General features: G+C 46.9%; 1 protein-coding gene across 1 annotated transcript in view; it reads right to left on the bottom strand.

Annotated features, from left to right (window-relative positions):
* The window catches only part of LOC139232748 (dentin sialophosphoprotein-like), a 32,158-nt gene extending 20,034 nt beyond the window's left edge, over positions 1-12,124 (bottom strand). The window contains exon 1 of the mRNA XM_070863253.1: positions 12,113-12,124. Coding sequence (XP_070719354.1) covers positions 12,113-12,124 — 12 coding nt within the window. The remainder of the gene's footprint in view (positions 1-12,112) is intronic.
* Between the last annotated feature and the right edge of the window lie 6,918 nt (positions 12,125-19,042).

The following is a 19,042-nucleotide window of genomic DNA, read 5'->3' as shown; positions in this document are numbered from 1 at the left end:
GTCACTGTGAGGTTGTATAAGATGGAGACTTATTTACCTGATGTACTGTCAATAAGGTTCACACCATGTACATACATTCTGGCACCACTAGAGGGTGCAACTGGTGGAGACTGGGGGTTTCCCGCCCTGGTGGTAGGGCCCTGTATAAAAGGCTGCACACCATGCTTGCACAGCACTTGGAGTTTGGAATAAAGGACCAAGGTCACTACAGCTCAAGTACAACACATTGCCTTGTGGAGTCATTCATAAGTACACTATAGACATAACAACTGGCGACGAGAATAAGGACTTTTACGTGATCATGGCTGCCTTTGGCACACTAAAAGACTTTGCAGAGGGTGATGATTGGGATGCCTTCATGGAAAGGCTCGAGCAATATTTTGTGGCAAACGACCTGGCAGGGGAGATGGACACATTGGTGGAAAAACGCAATGCTATACTGCTGACCAGTTGTGGGCCCAAGGTCTATTGCCTCGTCAGGGACTTGCTGGCACCCATGAAGGCCAAGGATAAGACATATGATGAGCTGGCTGAACTAATTCGCAACCAACTTAAACCAGGCACAGATTCTGCACACACTGCAGACCTGAGGGCCAAGAGATTGCAAAATATGCTGCCGACCTCAGGAGACTTGCGGCACCGTGTGATTTTGGCACAGACCTCAACGAAGCATTGCGAGACATCTTGGGCCTCCTTCACAAGCTACTCTCTGCTGACACCACAGTCAATTTGCAGAAAGCCATTGGCATCAGTCAGGCATTCATGACCTCGACCTGCAGCACCAAGCAAATCATTCAGCCTGTGGACTCAAACCCGGCAAGTACTGTACACAGAATGGTGCCTTTCACAGGCAAGACTGTAGAACTTGGCTCTGTCCAGGGCAGAGAGCACAGACCTCAGGGTTCCAGAACTCAGAGTTGACCGAGGGGTACTAATCGAGTAGCACCATGCTGGCGTTGCGGAGGAAACCATAGTGCTCACCAGTGTCGGTTTGCGAAGTACGTATGCAAAGCCTGTAACACGAAGGGCCACCTCCAGCGCATGTGTAAAAGAAATATGGCTCACTGTCTAGCAGAGGAGGCGGGGAGTATGATGATTTGGCCAGAGAGGCAGCTCAGCCCCAAGAAGAAGTGAATGGAGTGTATACCTGCACCACCGATTTTCCTCCAGTGAAGATGGAAGTTGAGATAAACAGCGTTCCAGTCCTCATGGAAGTGGACACGGGAGCGAGCCAGTCAGTGATGAGCCAGGATGCCTTCGAGAGGCTATGGAACGAAAAACGACCCGAGCTGGTTCCAGTACAGGAAAAGTTGCGCACCTACACCAAGGAGCTGATCCCAGTCCTTGGTAGTGCGGATGCAAGTATAATCCATAATGGCATGGTGCACAAGTTATCTCTGTGGATTGTTGCAGGTGATGATCCAACGCTACTCGGAAGAAGGTGGATGGGGAAGATCCAGTGGAAATGGGAAGACCTCTTCACTCCAGCAATCGATGTCCCCCGTGTTCAGAGGCAGAGCAAAACCTCACCTTCTGAGGCACAGACCATTCATCACGACTGCGTGGCAATGATCCGGCCGGAACGATCTAAAAATACCTTCCCAGTTCCAGTGGCAGGACTCCTGGGGAGGAAGATCGAAATCACAGGTACCCTTCCAGCGTTTGTGGCAGAATCGCGGGAGAGAAAGATCAAGCCAGTCGACCTCAAGGACCGAGGCAAGATGGTGTTCCTGCTGCAGCGAGGTGCAACGTGGCTGAAAAGAAAGATGGCCGCGGCTTTGCATACGTACTCCGCAAACCGACACTGGTGAGCCCTATGGTTTCCTCCGCAACGCCAGCATGGTGCAACGCTGAGGGATCGACACGTGGGGTCCAACAAAGGATCTGATTAGGGTAAAGCCAGCAGGGTTCTCCTAAAAGAGACCTGCAACCAACTGAACTTAAAGAGACATTGTATGCGTGGCAATCAATGTAACGAACCGATTAAGATTGTGAACAAAATGTTGTTGCGAGATGTTGGGAATAGAGTGTCCCCTAGAGCGGCAAGCGAGCGAATTCGGGAGGGTAAAGGCACGGAGCCTGATACCATGCCCCAGGTCTATCCCGGGTGGAGACGGCGCAGCCACCAGACCCAGTCGCTACCTCGGCCATGTCCGGGAGCGAAAGATCAGAACCAACGAGTTCCCCAAACAGGACATGGAACAGCCAGGTTCCCGACACTGTGAGAAAGCAGGCAGAAGACTCTGCAGCCCTCAAAGGAGAACAAGGAGGCCACACACATCTGTGGCTCTGCCCACCACTAGGCAACAGCAAAGGCCCTGAGTCCTGGCTCGGTGAGCGAACCAAACCCATCCCGCTAGCAGAGGGCGCAGCACCGCCATCAGACGACTAGGACCCCGTCCAGTTGCTCTAGAACTAGCGTCCTCGCATACCTGTACTGCTACCTCAGTACTGACCATGACTAAACCATGAATGCAATCTACCCAATCCTGGCGCATGACCGTAAAACGTAATGAATGTAAGTCATTGAACCAAGGTGTCACGATACAAACTGAAATTTTTTTTTTCTCCCTTTCTTTGTATTTGCACTGTGTCTGATCCTGTAAGTTAATGTAATGGACTAACTGCATGATCTCGCTGTAAGGGGGGGGGGAAATGGATGTATGTAGTCATGGCCACACACATGGATCACCGCCAGAATTCACTGGAACCTCCACCTCATCATCGAACCATCCAATCTGATAACCACTACCCAACGTTATGGCAAAAGGGGATTAACAGGGAGAGGGCCAAGCCAAAACACAGCCAAGGTACAAGGGCTATTGGCACTTAAGTCTGGGGAGAGCTAAGCCAGAGCACATAGTGCAAAGGTAATTGGCACAAAGGACTTGGGGGAGAGTGATGTTGTATATGCTGACTATTGATGTACTCTATGTGTAGTCACATTGAGATTGTATAAGATGGAGACTTGTTTACCTGATGTACTATCAATAAGGTTCACACTGTGTACATTCATGCTGGCACCACTAGAGGGTGCAACTGGTGGAGACTGGAGGTTTCCTGCCCTGGTGGCAGGGCCCTGTATAAAAGGCTACACATCATGCTTGCACAGCACTCTGAAGTTTGGAATAAAGGACCAAGCTTACTACAATTCAAGTACAACACATTGCCTTCTGGAGTCATTCATAAGTACACTATAGACATAAAAGTCGAAGGTGCCCTCTTTCAGATGAGATGTCAAACCGAAGCTCCGTCTGCTCTCAAGTGGACATAAAAGATCCCATGGCACTGTTTCAAAGAAGAGCAGGGGAGTTCTCCCTCGTGTCCTAGTCAATATGGCAGGAATGTCCTCAAGGCTTCTCCCGCCCCGCTGCTATAACTTCAGCACAAATGCCGTGGAAACCAAAGAAGAGGTTCTCCCTGGGTTTCCAAAACCCTTCCACCAAAGATACAGCAGCGGAATGGGAGAGGCCCAGAGCAAATCTCTGGCAATATAGAAACACATACAGATACACATGCACTCAGGTACAGACTAATAGAGGGATATACACATTTTCTTCTTCTTCTTAGGCAGTCCCCCGGAGTCGATGATGACTTGCTTCCACACAATATGAATTCTAAGGTGATTAATAAGTCCAATGTGGGATCTATAGACTGTCACAGGTGGGGCAGGTGGTGGGTGGATAGCGTGTTTGGTTTGTCGTACGCTTCTTCCGCTGTTTGTACTTGGCTTCCGCGTGCTCTCGACGGAGTAACTCAAAGTGTTTGGCGCTTTCTCGGATGATTCTCCTCCACTTTGAGCGGTCTTGGGCTAAGGATTCCCAAGAGTCAGTGGGGATGTTACATTTTTTCAAGGAGGCTTTGAGGGTGTCCTTGAGCATTTGCTCTGCCTTCCTGGGACTCGCTTGCCGGGATGGAGCTCAGAGTAGAGTGCGATACACATGCACTCAGATACAGACTAATGGAGAGGTGCACCCATACAGATACACACACACTCAGTACAGAGTAAGAGACTTACACAGACACAGATACACACCACACACACAGGTACAATGCCAAAGAAACACACACAAAGAGAAAGATACACATACAAATGCAGAGACAGGTTACACAGAGGGACACATGTAGGTACAGACAGGAAGAGACAGACACACACACCCGTACACACACACCCGTACACACACACACATTGAAGAGCAATGTGAGAGGCAGGAGAACAGAAAGAGATTCACAGAGACACAGAAGGAAAGGCAGAGTGAGGGAGACATGCAGAGACAGTGAGAGAGAGCTCTGTACCGACTGTCTGATGAAGCTGATTGTAGAGGAACGAGATGAGTATACATTTGGGGAGCTGACATTAACCAGCCTTAAAGATCTCCTCCAGGCTTCAGTGACATAATGTCAACCCAACAATAACCTATTGGAAATCAAACCTTTACCAGGTATGCATTCTCCAAAAAGCTGAGGTCATGAGATGCTCGCTATCTGCAGCACTGATAACAGCGTCATAAATGCACATCAAAGCAAATATCAGTGGCCTCTTGACTTGGTAAGTGAATGCAGTTTGCAATTCAATGAACAAAGGGACTGTAGGATGATGTCACCCAGCAACACAAAGCAGAACCTATCGCAGAGTGTCAGCTGAGGGCCTGAAGATCTTCATTTGCTGTACTGTGTCAGACTAGGTATACAGCAAAGCCTTCACTTATCTACAGTCAGAGCATATTTGGAATTTAGCAGCTGCTCATTAATATCTGAGCTTTCACGATTACAAAGAGCACTTTAAAGGGCGATATTCCACAGATCACCTTTCATGATGGGGTTCACAAGATCGCAACATCAATACAGATGGACAATTCACCATCTGGAATAAATGACTGCATTCTCCATTACATTATCTAACTGATTTGAATGACTCTCAGGTGTTTCCTCCATTGCCTTACCCATTCCAAGTGTTGCTCAAGGTATATAAACCAGCGAATTGTGATAGGAATTTGGATTTGACCTGGGAAGATTGAGTTCAAAAAGTGTAAGCTCGTGAGACCTCATTTCCTCAGCCAAGTTCACTTGATTGTAAGTACGTTACCGTATTTGGAAGATTACATTTTTAATAAGTGAAACTTAGCTTGTAAGCACATTGTCTTACCATCATTGACTGAACTCATGTAAATATAATTAACTAGTTAACAAGGCCAGGGTAGTATAAATGGAGCTCATGTGGCTAACGGGCTCCACATATCAACCCCAATGCTTCCATAAACATGCAGGTCATTCCAGACCACAGAAATGCCATTCTACACAGTGGTCTATAGTTGGTTGTGGCGGGCCATCTAATGGTGTCTGCTGTTAGTTAGACTTGCACTGTCAACCGTGAGGGTCTATGGAGCGTCCTCCTCCGTTTCGGATGCCCCCAAAAGTTTGTCAACATCCTTCGCCTGCTTCACGATGACATGCAGGCCGTGATCCTTACCAACGGATCCATTACAGACCCAATCCATATCTGGACTGGGGTCAAACATCGCTCCAACCCTCTTCTCAATCTTCCTCGCCACCATGCTCCACCTCACAATCAACAAGCTCCCCGCTGGAGTGGAATTAAACTACAGAACCAGTGGGAAGCTGTTTAACCTACGCTGCCTCCATCCAGATCCAAGATCACCCCAACCTCTGTCGTTGAGCTGCAGTATGCGGACGATGCCTGGGTCTGTGCACATTCTGAGGCTGAACTCCAGGATATAGTCAATGTATTCACTGAGGCATATGAAAGCATGGGCCTTACGCTTAACATCTGTAAAACAAAGGTCCTTCACCAGCCTGTCATTGCCGCACAGCACTGCCCTCCAATCATCAAGATTCACGGTGCGGCCCTGGACAACGTGGACCATTTCCCATATCTCGGAAGCCTCTTATCAACAAAGGCAGACATTGATGCGGAGATTCAGCATCGCCTCCAGTGCGTCAGTGCAGCCTTCGGCCACCTGCGGAAAAGAGTGTTTGAAGACCAAGCCCTCAAATCTACCACCAAACTTACGGTCTACAGGGCTGTTGTAATACCCGCCCTCCTTTATGGGTCTGAGGCATGGACGAAGTACAGAATGCACCTCAAGTCGCTGGAGATATATCACCAATGATGTCTCCGCAAGATTCTGCAAATCTCCTGGGAGGACAGGCGCACCAACATTAGTGTCCTCGACCAAGCCAACATCCCCAGTATTGAAGCACTGACCACATTTCGCTGGGCAGGCCACATAGTAAGCATGCCAGATACGAGACTCCCTAAGCAAATGCTTTATGCGGAGCTCCTTCATGGTAAACAAGCCAAAGGAGGACAGCGGAAACGTTATAAAGACAACCTCAAAGCCTCCCTGGTAAAGTGCGACATCACCACTACACCTGGGAGATCCTGGCTGCAGACCGCCCGAGGTGGAGAAAGTCCATCCGGGAGAGCGTTGAGCTTTTTGAGTCTTGACGCAAGGAGCATGAAGAGGCCAGGCACAGGCAGCGGAAGGAGCATGCGACAAACCAGCCCCACCGACCCCTTCCCCCAAAGAATGTCTGTCCCACCTGTAACAGGGTGTGTGGCTCTCGTATCGGACTGTTCAACCAAAGAACTCACTTTGGGAGTGGAAGCAAGTCCTCCTCGATTCCGAGGGACTGCCTATGATGGTGATGGTTATGACGCTCCAGGAAGAAAGATGAGGAGAGGTAGAAAGATTGGAGTGGAGCTCTGTGATCCAAAGCTACTGTCAGTAATGGACACCTCCTGCCACTGACTGATGTTAGTTTTCTTTATGAACTCCTACACACAGGCCCAAGAAAATACTGTCCATTGCCTTGAGGCAACCGCTGTGAAGTGCCTGGGTCATGGTAACATTTCTCAGGCCTTCTCATCTTGGAAAGAACTGCCATTTTTCATGTTAAGGAATCACCAGTGTGTAACGGTCCAGCTATCTGAGACAATGCGCAACAAGATTATGTTCAATAAAAAACATTTAATACGACCATTGGTCTGAAATCATAAGTATCACGGGCAAAAATACCCCACCCCCGCCTCACCCCACAACACTTTTTAGAACATTGACATTGTTAAGCTCATAATAAAGTAATGCAACTGAGTACTGTAGACAATGAGTAAGTGTGACCTTAGCTCCTTTAATTAAACTCCAGAGTGCCGGTACAGCATGGGAGGCCTGCTTATATACAGTACTCCCAAGAGATGCTGGGATCCCTTGGAACTCTAACAGGTAGGCCCTCTGGTGGCAATGTGATACAGGTTGCCGAGGGCCGCATACATAACATCACTCCCTCCCAAAGTCAATAGTACACTTATTTACAGGGTGAGGCGATCTGGGGCTTTTCGCTCCCTTGTCGATCGTCTCGGTACAAATGCAGGTGTGGGTGAGGTGGTTGGTTCTTCGCTGGGCTGCTGGGCAGCTGGCCTTGCTGGGCTGCTGGGGATGGTGAGTTCAGCTTCGTGGTCAACCATGATGTCGGTTGCCACTTGTGTGTGTGCTGGAGGGTCGAAGTTGGTGGTGCCCTCTTCAGGTTCCTTGTGGCTGTTTGTGAATCGCAGTTTGGTTTGGTCCAAATGCTTTCTGCAAGTTAGTCTATTAGCAAGTTTGACCTGGAACACCCTACTGCCTTCTTTGGCTATGATGGTGCCAGCAAGCCATTTGGGACCATGTCCATAGTTGAGTACAAATACAGGGTCATTGACTTCAATCTCACGTGACAAGTTTGCACAATCATGGTACATGCTTTGTTGATGCCGCCTGCTCTTGACGTGATCATGGAGATCAGGGTGGACAAGAGAGAGCCTGTTTTGAGTGCCCTTTTCATGAACAGCTCGGCTGGGGGAACCCCGGTGAGCGAGTGGGGTATGATGCAGTAGCTGAGCAGGACTCGGGACAGGCAGGGCTGCAGGGCGCCTTCTGACACACATTTCAAGCTTTGCTTGATGGTTTGGACTGCCCGTTCTGCCTGGCTGTTAGACGTGGGCTTGAACGGGGCAGAAGTGATGTGCTTGATCCCATTGCGGCTCATGAATTCCTTAAATTCAGCACTGGTGAAGCACGGCCCATTGTCGCTGACAAGGACATCAGGCAGGCCGTGCGTGGCGGACATGGCTCGTAGTCTTTCGATGGTGGCAGTGGACGTGCTTACAGACATTATTACACATTCAATCCATTTTGAATAAGCATCCATAACAACCAAAAACATTTTGCCTAGAAACGGGCCCGCAAAGTCAACGTGGATCCTAGACCATGGTTTGGAGGGCCATGACCACAAACTTAGCGGTGCCTCTCTGGGTGCATTGCTCAGTTGAGAGCAAGTGTTGCATTGGCACACGCATGACTCCAAATCTGAGTCGATGGCAGGCCACCACACATGGGATCTGACGATGGTTTTCATCATTACTATGCCTGGGTGGGTACTGTGTAGGTCACGTATGAACGTTTCCCTGCCTTTCTTAGGCAAAACCACACGATTGCCCCACAAAAGACAGTCCGCCTGTATGGACATTTCGTCTTTGCACCCTTGATCTCTTCATGCATCTCTGCTGGGACGCTGGACTAGCTCCCATGGAGGACATGGTTTTTTACAAGGGACAGTAAAGGATCCTGGCTGGTCCAGGTCCTGATCTGGCAGGCCGTAACAAGTGACTTTTCATTTTCAAATGCATCCATCACCAAGAGCAAGTCTGTAGGCTGTGCCATTTCCACCCCGGTGGTGGGCAATTGTAGCCAACTGAGAGCATCAGCGCAGTTCTCTGTGCCTGGTCTGTGGCGGATTACATAGTTGTATGCCGACAGCATGAGTGCCCATCTTTGGAGGCGGACAGAGGCATTGGTATTAATCCCTTTGCTCTCTGAGAATAATGATATGAGCGGCTTATGGTCAGTTTCTAACTCAAACTTAAGACCAAACAGATACTGGTGCATTTTTTTCACCCCGTAAACGCATGCCAGAGCTTCTTTTTCAATCATATGTAGGCCCTTTCGGCCTTGGACAAACTCTTGGACGCATAAGCAACCGGTTGCAATGTTCCCGATTCGTTTGCTTGTTGTAAAACACACCTGACTCCGTACGAAGACGCATCGCAAGCTAGCACTAAACGTTTACATGGGTTATACGAAACAAACAGTTTGTTGGAACATAGCAGATGCTTTCTCAAAAGCAGCCTCTTGTGATTTCCCCATACCCAGTCGTCTCCCTTGCGTAGTAGCTCATGTAGGGGTTCTAGCAGGGTGCTTAACCCGGGTAGGAAATTACCGAAATAGTTAAAGAGTCCCAGGAATGACTGCAGCTCCATCACATTCTGTGGTCTCGGCACGTTCTTGATCGCCTCCGTCTTGGTGTCAGTGGGTCTGATGCCATCTGCCACAATTCTTCTCCCTAAGAACTCAACCTCTGGTGCCAGGAAAACACACTTCAAGCGTTTCAACCCGAGTCCCACATGATCTAGCAAACTTAGAACCTCCTCCAGGTTCTTCAAGTGTTCGATGGTGTCCCGACCTGTGACCAGTATGTTGTCCTGGAAAACCATGGTGCACAGAACCAACTTTAGCAGGCTCTCCATGTTCCTTTGGAAAATTGCCGCGGCCGATCGAATCCCAAACAGGCATCTATTGTAGATGAACAAACCTTTGTGCGTGTTGATGCAGATCCCTGCACCTTCGGATCTGCACCTTCGCCCCTGAGAAACTTCCGATGCCTGGCTCAAACAACGATGGGAACTTGCTCAGAATCTGGACACATGAGGCATCGTCGACGGACAAGAGCACTCGGATGTCGTCCCAGTTCCAGCGGATTTTTCCCAGCCAGCTCCTGCCGAACAGTGTGGGGCCATCTCCTGGTACAATCCATAGTGAGAGTTCGTGCAAAGAGCAAGTTATTATTTAAATGGAGAAAGATTGCAAAATGCTGCAGTACAGCGGGACCTGGGGGTACTTGTGCATTTAAACACAAAAGGTTAATATGCAGTTACAGCAAGTGATCAGGAAGGCTGGAGAATAAAAGCAGGGAAGTCTTGCTACAGTTGTACAGGGTATTGGTGAGGCCACACCTGGAATACTGCGTGCAGTTTTGGTTTCCATATTTACAAAAGGATATACTTGCTTTGGAGGCAATTCAGAGAAGGTTCACAAGGTTGATTCCAGAGATGAGGGAGTTGACATATGAGGAAGGGTTGAGTAGGTTGGGCCTCTACTCATTGGAATTCAGAAGAATGAGAGGTGATCTTATCGAAACGTATAAGATTATGAGGGGGCTTAACAAGATGGATGCAGAGAGGATATTTCTACTGATAGGGGAGACTAGAACTAGAGGGCATAATCTTAGAATAAGGGGCCGCCCATTTAAAACTGAGATGAGGAGACATTTCTTCTCTCAGAGGATTGTGGATCTGTGGAATTCGCTGCCTCAGAGAGCTGTGGAAGCTAGGACATTGAATAAATTTAAGACAGAAATAGACAGTGTTATATATGCATTCCAATGATGTAGTGATGTACTGAACACTAGACCTGAATGTACCTTCACCCTGTATATACCTTACCTGTACACCAGAGGGTGCTGCTGCTGGAGACCTAAGGGTCACTTGTACACTGCAAGTTACCCAATATAAAAGGGAGTTCACCTCTTGATGTCCTCAGTCTAAGAGCTGCAATAAAGGACTACAGTCTGTACAGTTCAAGTGCCACACACCTGCCTCGTGGAGTCATTAACAGAGTGCCTACATACACAATAACTGGCGACGAGGTCACGAATTCCACGCACAACATGTCTAATCTCAGCAACTTCCACCAATTCACCAATGGGGAAGATTGGGATGCCTTTGTGGAAAGGTTAGAACACTTCCTCATAGCCAACGACCTGGATGGGGACTCACCAGCCACACTGGCAAACAAGCGCAGGGCCATCCTGCTTAGTAGTTGTGAGCCCACTATCCATGGCCTCGTCAGGGACTTGCTAGCCCCAGCGAAGTCAAGAACCAAGAGCTATGGGGAACTCGTAACCTTAATACAAGAGCAACTAAAACCCAAAGAAAGCATCCTCACAGCCAGGCATCGGTTTTACACTCACCGGCGACACAAAGGCCAAGAAATTGCTAAGTATGCTGAAGATTTAAGAAGGTTGGCTGCACCGTGTGATTTTTGGCGACCACCTCACCGAAGCACATATTCGTTATTGGAATCGGCCACAAGGGCCTCCTCCACAAACTGCTCTCTGCAGACATCACAGTCACCCTGCAGAAGGCAATTGAAGTGAGCCAGGCCTACATGATTTCGGTCGGCGACTCCAAGCGAGTGATGATCCACACCCAGGACTCTAAACTGACGAGTGCAGTGAACAGAATTATGACTTTCAAAGGCAGAAATGCTGCCCCGAGTCCCGCAACCCAGAGTCCATTACATAGGGCCAACCGGCTAGCCCCGTGCTGGCGCTATGGAGGAAACCACAGGGCCCACCAGTGCCGCTACAAAGACTATACCTGCAAAGGCTGCAACACAAAAGGTCACCTTCAGAAAATGTACAGAAAAAGCTTTACTCAACACGTCACTGAAGAGTTGGTTGATCACCTGGGGTCCGACACTGATGAAGACGAAACTGTTCAACCCCTGGAAGAAGAGTATGGAATTTATACCTGCTCCACCGAGAGACCCATGGAAGATGGAAATAGACATCAACGGAGTTCCAGTTTCGATGGAGATCGACAAAGGGGCGAGCCAGTCTTTGATGAGCCAGATGACCTTTGAAAAACTTTGGATCAATCCTGCCAAATGACCAAAACTGTCTCCTGCCCAGGCAAAGCTGCTCATCTACACCAAAGGCAAAATCCCAGTCGTTGGCAGCGTGGACATCCAGGTCTCCCAGGGCAGCGTGTTGAACAAGCCCCCCCTGTGGATTGTTGCCGGCGATGGTCCAACGCTGCTGGGAAGAAGTTGCATGAAGCAAGTCCAAGTCGGTCGAAGCAACAACAGCCTCCGGGCTCCAGCGATCGACATCCCACGCAGCCCCGAACTTGGATCCATCGCTGCACCTAGAAACCCTACTGTCCAGCTCGACTGCACAACACTGGCGAGATCAACCAAACCGAACATCCAGACCTCACCTTCCGAGCCATGGCAGGACTCCGAGGGAAAAAGATTGGCGAAAAAGGTGGATTCCCGATTTCTGTGGCTGAACCTGAGAAGAAAAAGATCACCACAGCCTACCTCAAGGAGAGCGAGAAGATGGCAGCTGTACCACGAGGCGAAGAACCTAAAATCAAAATGGCCGCGACCAGACCACGAGGGGCAGCGGAGTTTGGAGGAGCGACACATGGCACCGTGCGGCGAACCTGATTGGAAGGCCCCCCTTAAAGGAGACCGGTAACCCAAAGAAATTAAAGGGACAGTTTCACTCTAAAGATGCCAAGGACTTTAAAGTTAAAAGTGCAGTTAGAAAATGCAGGTATGCTAATGTAACGTTGAATTGTGATGCTGGAGTAACTGATGAAAAAAATTTAATGCTTGTGAAAGTGATGTTAAGCACAAGTTTGTACTGTTAAATGATGATGATAGAAATTTTAATATGACAAATGTAACCATGTATGGAGACACCGATATACAAGAAAGTGATGTAAGTGCTGAAAGTAATAATGTAAAGAGAGATAACAGTGTAGAATCGACTGTGTATGATCAGAGCCAATGTGTCATGTATGCAAAAAGTAAACTGTTAAAGGACACCGGGTTCTACAGGTACAATGTAAATGCCAGACATATCCCCCCCGTGGGAGACCCCCAGGTCCAGCGGAATACCTGACCATGTAGCCTGGACTTTTGGACAAATGTGATGCCCCAGGAAGGGCTCGCACACACCCAGTGGGAGCAGACCCACTGCAGGGACAGCAGTCAACGGGCAGCACAGCCACCACCACTGGCAACCTGCCCCAGATCAGCCCTACACCCACTGGCCACCAGGGCCAGCATCAGGAGTGAGAGGCCAGTACCGTCCAGCTTTCCTGGCAGACCCTAGGATGACCAGACTTCCACCACCAATGCTGGACAAAGAGCCCACACAGCCCTGTGGCCCTGCCCATCACCAAACACTATCACTTACCCACTCTACAGTACATGTACCCTACCCATTACACTGGCTCCGCCACTGAGGAATCCTCCAACAGTGACACCCACAGGTCTGTGTGTGAAGGGGGGGAAATGTATGAGGACAGCTTCAAGCACAGGGAGCACATCTGTCACCCACACAACCCTCACCACAAATTCCCACAGCCCACTACTGATCACCTCCTCAGGTCATAGCAATAAGGGCTTGAAAAAGGCTTAGCGGGGGGAGTGTTGTTATGCATACATGCTAATTATGTAATGATGTACTGAACACTAGACCTAAATGTACTTTCACCCTGTATATACCTTACCTGTACACCAGAGGGTGCTGCTGCTGGAGACCTAAGGGTCACCTGTACACTGCAGGTAACCCTGTATAAAAAGGAGCTCACCTCTTGTGTCCTCACTATAGGAGCTGCAATAAAGGACTACAGTCTATGCAGTTCAAGTGCCATACCCCTGCCTCATGGAATCATTAACAGAGTGCCTACATACACAAAAGACAGTTTCTTAAACGATACGGGAATAAAGGGTTATGGAGAGCGGGCAGGGAAGTGGACCTGAGTCCATGATCGGATCAGCCATGATTGTATTAAATGGCGGAGCAGGTTCGAGGGGCCATATAGCCTACTCCTGCTCCTATTTCTTATGTTCTTATGTTTTTATACTTTATTGTTATTACATAAGTAGTTATTACATCAGTAGTCCACTAGAGAAAGTAGTCCACTAGTCTACAACACTTCTCCCTCCTTATTGGAGAAGTTAATCATAACAAAAGATATGAACTTATTTTTTCCATATTTACAAATCAAACTTAACCACTGGTTTTCTGTTTTGAAGTGAATACCATCATACTTGAACAGAAATTTCCAAATTTGTTGTAAGACTCGTTCTAGGCTGAGCCTGAGGAGAGTTTTTCTCCAAGGGCAACCCTTGATCTACATTTGGACTCTCTATACCTTCAGACTGTTTGTCTGCCTGACTTGGACTCAGACTTAAATTCTGACTTTCTCTTGGACTTGTTTCTAGTACATCTGATGTAGGATTTGCTACTGGATTCTACTTGTAACCAGACTATCTGACTCATCAGAATAAATTGAATAATTCCAACTTTCAACATCTTCCACATCTGTAGGTAAAATATAATCATTGTGAACAAACCTAACTTTTCCATGATCAAACATCTTGATCAAATATGTGCGAGGGCCACATATCTTCACTACTCTTCCTGGTAACTACTTTAATCATTTATGGTGATGGTTCTTCACTCTAACCTTCTGAATTAATTTCACACTTCTCTCTCTTACTCTACCTCCATCATGACTCTCTTTCTGCTTTGATTGCTTCTCTTCTACTGACTGTGCCAAGTTTGGCTATAACAACAAGAACCTGGTTCTTGGCTGTCATTTGAGAAATAGCTCTGCTGGTGTTCTATCAGTAGTGGTATGAGGAGTATTATGATAAGTAAACAGAAAATTTATTAGGTTGTGCTCCAATAATAATTGCCATTTCTTTGGATTTGGATTCAATATTTTCTTGATGAGAGCACATTTTACAATTTGTACTGTGCACTTTGTTGCACCATTTGAAGCAGAGTGGTATGGTGGATCTTTGGTATTTTTTGCACCATTTCTGCTCATGAACTATGCAAATTCTTCTGAACAAAACTGTGGCCCATTATCAGACATAATTTCTTCTAGGAGGCCATATGAAGAAAACAATCTTTGCAAATTGTCTAGTGTTTTACTTGTTGTTTTACACATCGGAAACACCTCTACCCACTTCGAATGACTGTCTATCATTAGGAACAATTGCTGTCCTTCCAGTTCAGCAAGATCTACATGTAATCTTTGCCACACTTTGGGATGTCATTTTCATGGCTGTAATGGTACTGATGGTGGTTTCTTGCTCACCGATTGACATGTTGTACACTGACTAACGATGTACTCTATATCTTTATCTAAATCTGGCCACCATAAGTAACTGCATGCAAAACTCTTGGCCAAGCACATTCCCAGGTGCTGGTCATGAAAATCTCCTAACAATTTGGACCTGAACCTATTTGGGATAACGACTCTTGCTCCCCACATGATACAATCTTTATTCACTGATAATTCATTCCTATGAACGAAGTATGAATGAATATCCTCCTCTGATACCTGGTTTGGCCATCCAATTGCTATGTCATCATACAACTTTGACATAACTGAGTCATGTTTGGTTGCCCTACCAATCACTTCAGCTGTGACTGGCAGCTCATCGATGTATGAAAAAGAGAACACTTCTTCCCTATTGGGTGTAAATTTTGATGGGGAAGGCAACCTGGACATAGCATCAGCATTACTGTGATCAGCTGATCATCTGTACTCAATGTCATACGTATATGCTGACAAAATCAAAGCCCATCTCTGCATTCGGACTGCAGTTAAGGTTGAAATTGGGGACTTTGGATGGAAGATTGCTGTCGGGGGCTTATGATCAGTAACTATGGTAAATTAATGACCAAACAAATATATGTGAAACATCTTGACCCCAAAAATCGATGCCAAAGCTTCCCTTTCAATCTGCGCATAATTCCGTTCACTGGCACTGAAAGTGCGTGAAACAAAAGCAATTGGTCTCTCCTCCCCACTATCTAGTACATGAGAGATCACTGCCCCAATTCCATACAGAGAGGCGTCACATGCTAGCTTGATCTCCTTAGATACTTCATAGTGAACTAACATGGTACTCTTCACTAACTGGCTTTTACACTCCTTGAATGCTGCGTCGCATTCTTCAGACCACTTCCAATGGACCTGTTTTTTCAACAGCTCATTCAGTGGATGTAACACTGTAGCCAAATTTGGTAGGAACTTCCCATAATAGTTCAAAAGACCCCAAAATGATCGAAGTTCAGAGACATTTCTGATTGCATAGCTTTCCCTTGGTTGGATGTAAATCATCTTTGTCTACTCTGTGCCCTAAGTACTCCACTGAGTTTTGAAATATCTCACACTTATGAGCAGTCACTCGTACTCTGTGCTTCTCTAGCCGTTTGAACACTTCATTCAATACATTATCATGGATTTGCCTGTTTGTGGCAGAAATGAGTATGTCATCTAAATAACACATTACTCCTTCAATCTTTGCAAAATCTGGTTCATCACCCCTTGGAATATGGCGGGGGCAGAAGACACACCAAATGGTAGTCTATTAAACTGATATAGATCTAGATGAGTATTTATAGTCAAGCATGACTTAGACTCTTCATCTAACTCAAGTTGTAGGTAGGCGTTTGTTAGATCTAACTTTGAAACGATTTGGTCACCTGCCAGCATTATGAACAAATCTTTTACATTTGGCAACGTATTGGATAGATTACCCTCTAGAACCTGGTTTTCCGTTACTTTATAATCACCGCACAACCTTACATTACCATCTGACTTAGATACAACAGCAATGGGTGTAGCCCAATTACATCGATTTATCTTAGAGATAATGTTCTCAGTCTCTAGTCTTTTGAGTTCTTGCTCAACTTTCTCCTTGATTGTGTATGGTACAGCACGTGGCTTGCAGTAAATTGGTCTTGCGTCCTTCTATAACCTGACACTTGCCTTGAAGTCTTGGATCGGACTGCCTGTTTCGTGGAACACCTTCAGATACTGCTTGATGACATCATCTTTTGATGCAAATTTTGTTTCCAGACGAAAAATCTCATTCCAATCCAGCTTTAGTGATTGCAACCAACTTCTCTACCTATTGAGGCAAGCTTGTCTCCTGCCACATCTATGAGAGGCAAGCTCTGAAACTGATTCTTGTATTTCACCAGTATGGTGATACAACAGGGATTTACTCTCCTGAGTAGCCTCACAACTCTATCTGTGATTTCTCCAGCCAAAAATCACACAACTTGTCAAGATATAGTGATTGCGGTACTACACTCATGGATGCACCAGTGTTGATTTCCATGGGTATCCTGGTTCCTGCAACGTCTACTTGGATGACAATACTTTGAAAATCGCTGTTAGATACCCTCATGCTCCTGATGACACATATCTCCAGAACCTCCTCGTCCTGTTGCTTCTTGTCAATGCTATGTAGTCTCTGGCAATTTCTACTTATAACATTGAACATCGGTTTACTCTTCAGTCGGCATGTCTTTGCAAGATGCCCAGTTTTCTTGCAGTAGAAACACTCTGCCTTCACATATGGACAGCTTTGAGCGAGGTGTTATCCCAGGCACCGATAGCACGACTTCAATGCGCTGTTACTTTGGCCAGTTGCTGAGGCCTTGGGGCCCAATTGCCTTTTACTTTTAACCTACAGCCGATTCACCACGGTTGTCTGACGACTGGAAATGGCGCAAAATTCTCGGTAGTAATGGTCGATCATATCCATCAACATAGCTGTCTGACAAGCTAAATCAAAAGTCAAGTTAGGAGTTGTCAACAATTTCCTTCTGATTCCTTCATTTTTCAACCCACAAACAAAGCGATCATGCAATGCTTGGTCCTGAAAGTTTCCGAAATGAGTGAATGGATAGCTTTTTTAAAGCTACAATGTACTCAATGATACCCTCATCTTTTAATTGATTTCGTATTCCAAAACGATAACTTTCAGCAATTTCCAGTGGCTCAGGGCTGTAGTGCTGTTCTAACTTGGTTACAATATCTGTCAGTGGCATATCCAAATGAACAAGCACATTTTTCAGGGTTTCATACACCTTAAGGCCTGGATTTACCTTGGATTTTTAGCTGTTGTGCATAACAAAGAACCTCTCAAAGTCTCTCCATTGATTGGTAGGAATATCCACCACCAAAAATTTCAGCTAGGAAATCCAAATATCACATCCTCGTTGCCAATCTATGATATCTTGAGACACAGCTACACAAGCACACACAGCTTCAAGATGGCACCTAACAGAATTGTGTGATCACATGCATTATTGTTATCACATCAGTAATTATTACATCAGTAGTCCACTATAGGGAGTAGTCCACTAGTCTACAACATCTCTATCTGCCCATATCTCTCTCTAGTGCTCCTCGTCTGCTCTCTATTGTCCTCTCTCTCTATCTGCCCCCTCACCCTCTATCTGCCCCTCTCTCTCTCTCTCTCTGCCCCTCTCTCTCTCTATCTGTCGCTCTCTCTCTCTATCTGCATCACTCTCTATCTGGCCCCTCTCTATCTGTCAATCTCTCACACTCTTTATTAGCCCTCCTTCTCTCTCAACTGTCCCCTCACTATCTGCCCTGCTCTCTCGCTATCTTCCCTCTTTCTCTCACTCTATCTGTATCTGCCCCTCTCTCTCTCTCACTATCTGCCCATCTCTCTCTCTATTGTCCCCTCTCTCCCTCTCTCTCTCTGCCAATCCCTCCCTCTATATGCCCCTCCCTCTCTATCTCCACTTCTCTCTCTCTATCAGCCCCATACTCATTATCTGTCCATCTTGTTATATATATATAAATATATATGCCCTCTCTCTCTCTATGCCCCCTCTCTCTATCTGCCCATCACTCTATCTGCCCTCTCTCTCTATCTGCCCTCTCTCTCTATCTGCCCTCTCTCTCTATCTGCCCTCTCTCTCTCTCTCCACCTGCCCTCTCTCTTTATCTGTTCCTCTCTTTCGATCTGCCTCTTTATCTATCTGACAATTTAGATACCAAGCAGGGGTTGAGAGAAGTGGTGGAGAGGTAGAGCTGGGTCATCAGCGTCCATGTGGAAACTGACTCCGTGTTTTCGGATGATATCACCAAGGGGCAGCATGTAGATGAGAAATAAGAAGGGGCCAAGGACAGATCCTTGGGGGACACCAGAGGTAACGATGCGGGAGTGGGAAGAGAAACCATTTGCAGAAGATTTTCTGGTTACGATTAGATAGATAAGACATTGGTGGAGAGGCGTTGGAGAAGGATGAAGTGGTCAACTGTGTCAAAAGCTGCGGACAGGTCCGG

The sequence above is a fragment of the Pristiophorus japonicus genome, chromosome 20 (genome assembly GCF_044704955.1).
Source record: "Pristiophorus japonicus isolate sPriJap1 chromosome 20, sPriJap1.hap1, whole genome shotgun sequence".
Taxonomy (NCBI): domain Eukaryota; kingdom Metazoa; phylum Chordata; class Chondrichthyes; family Pristiophoridae; genus Pristiophorus; species Pristiophorus japonicus.
The sequence above is the reverse complement of the archived record's forward strand: the minus strand, read 5'-3'. Positions and strand labels throughout refer to the sequence as shown.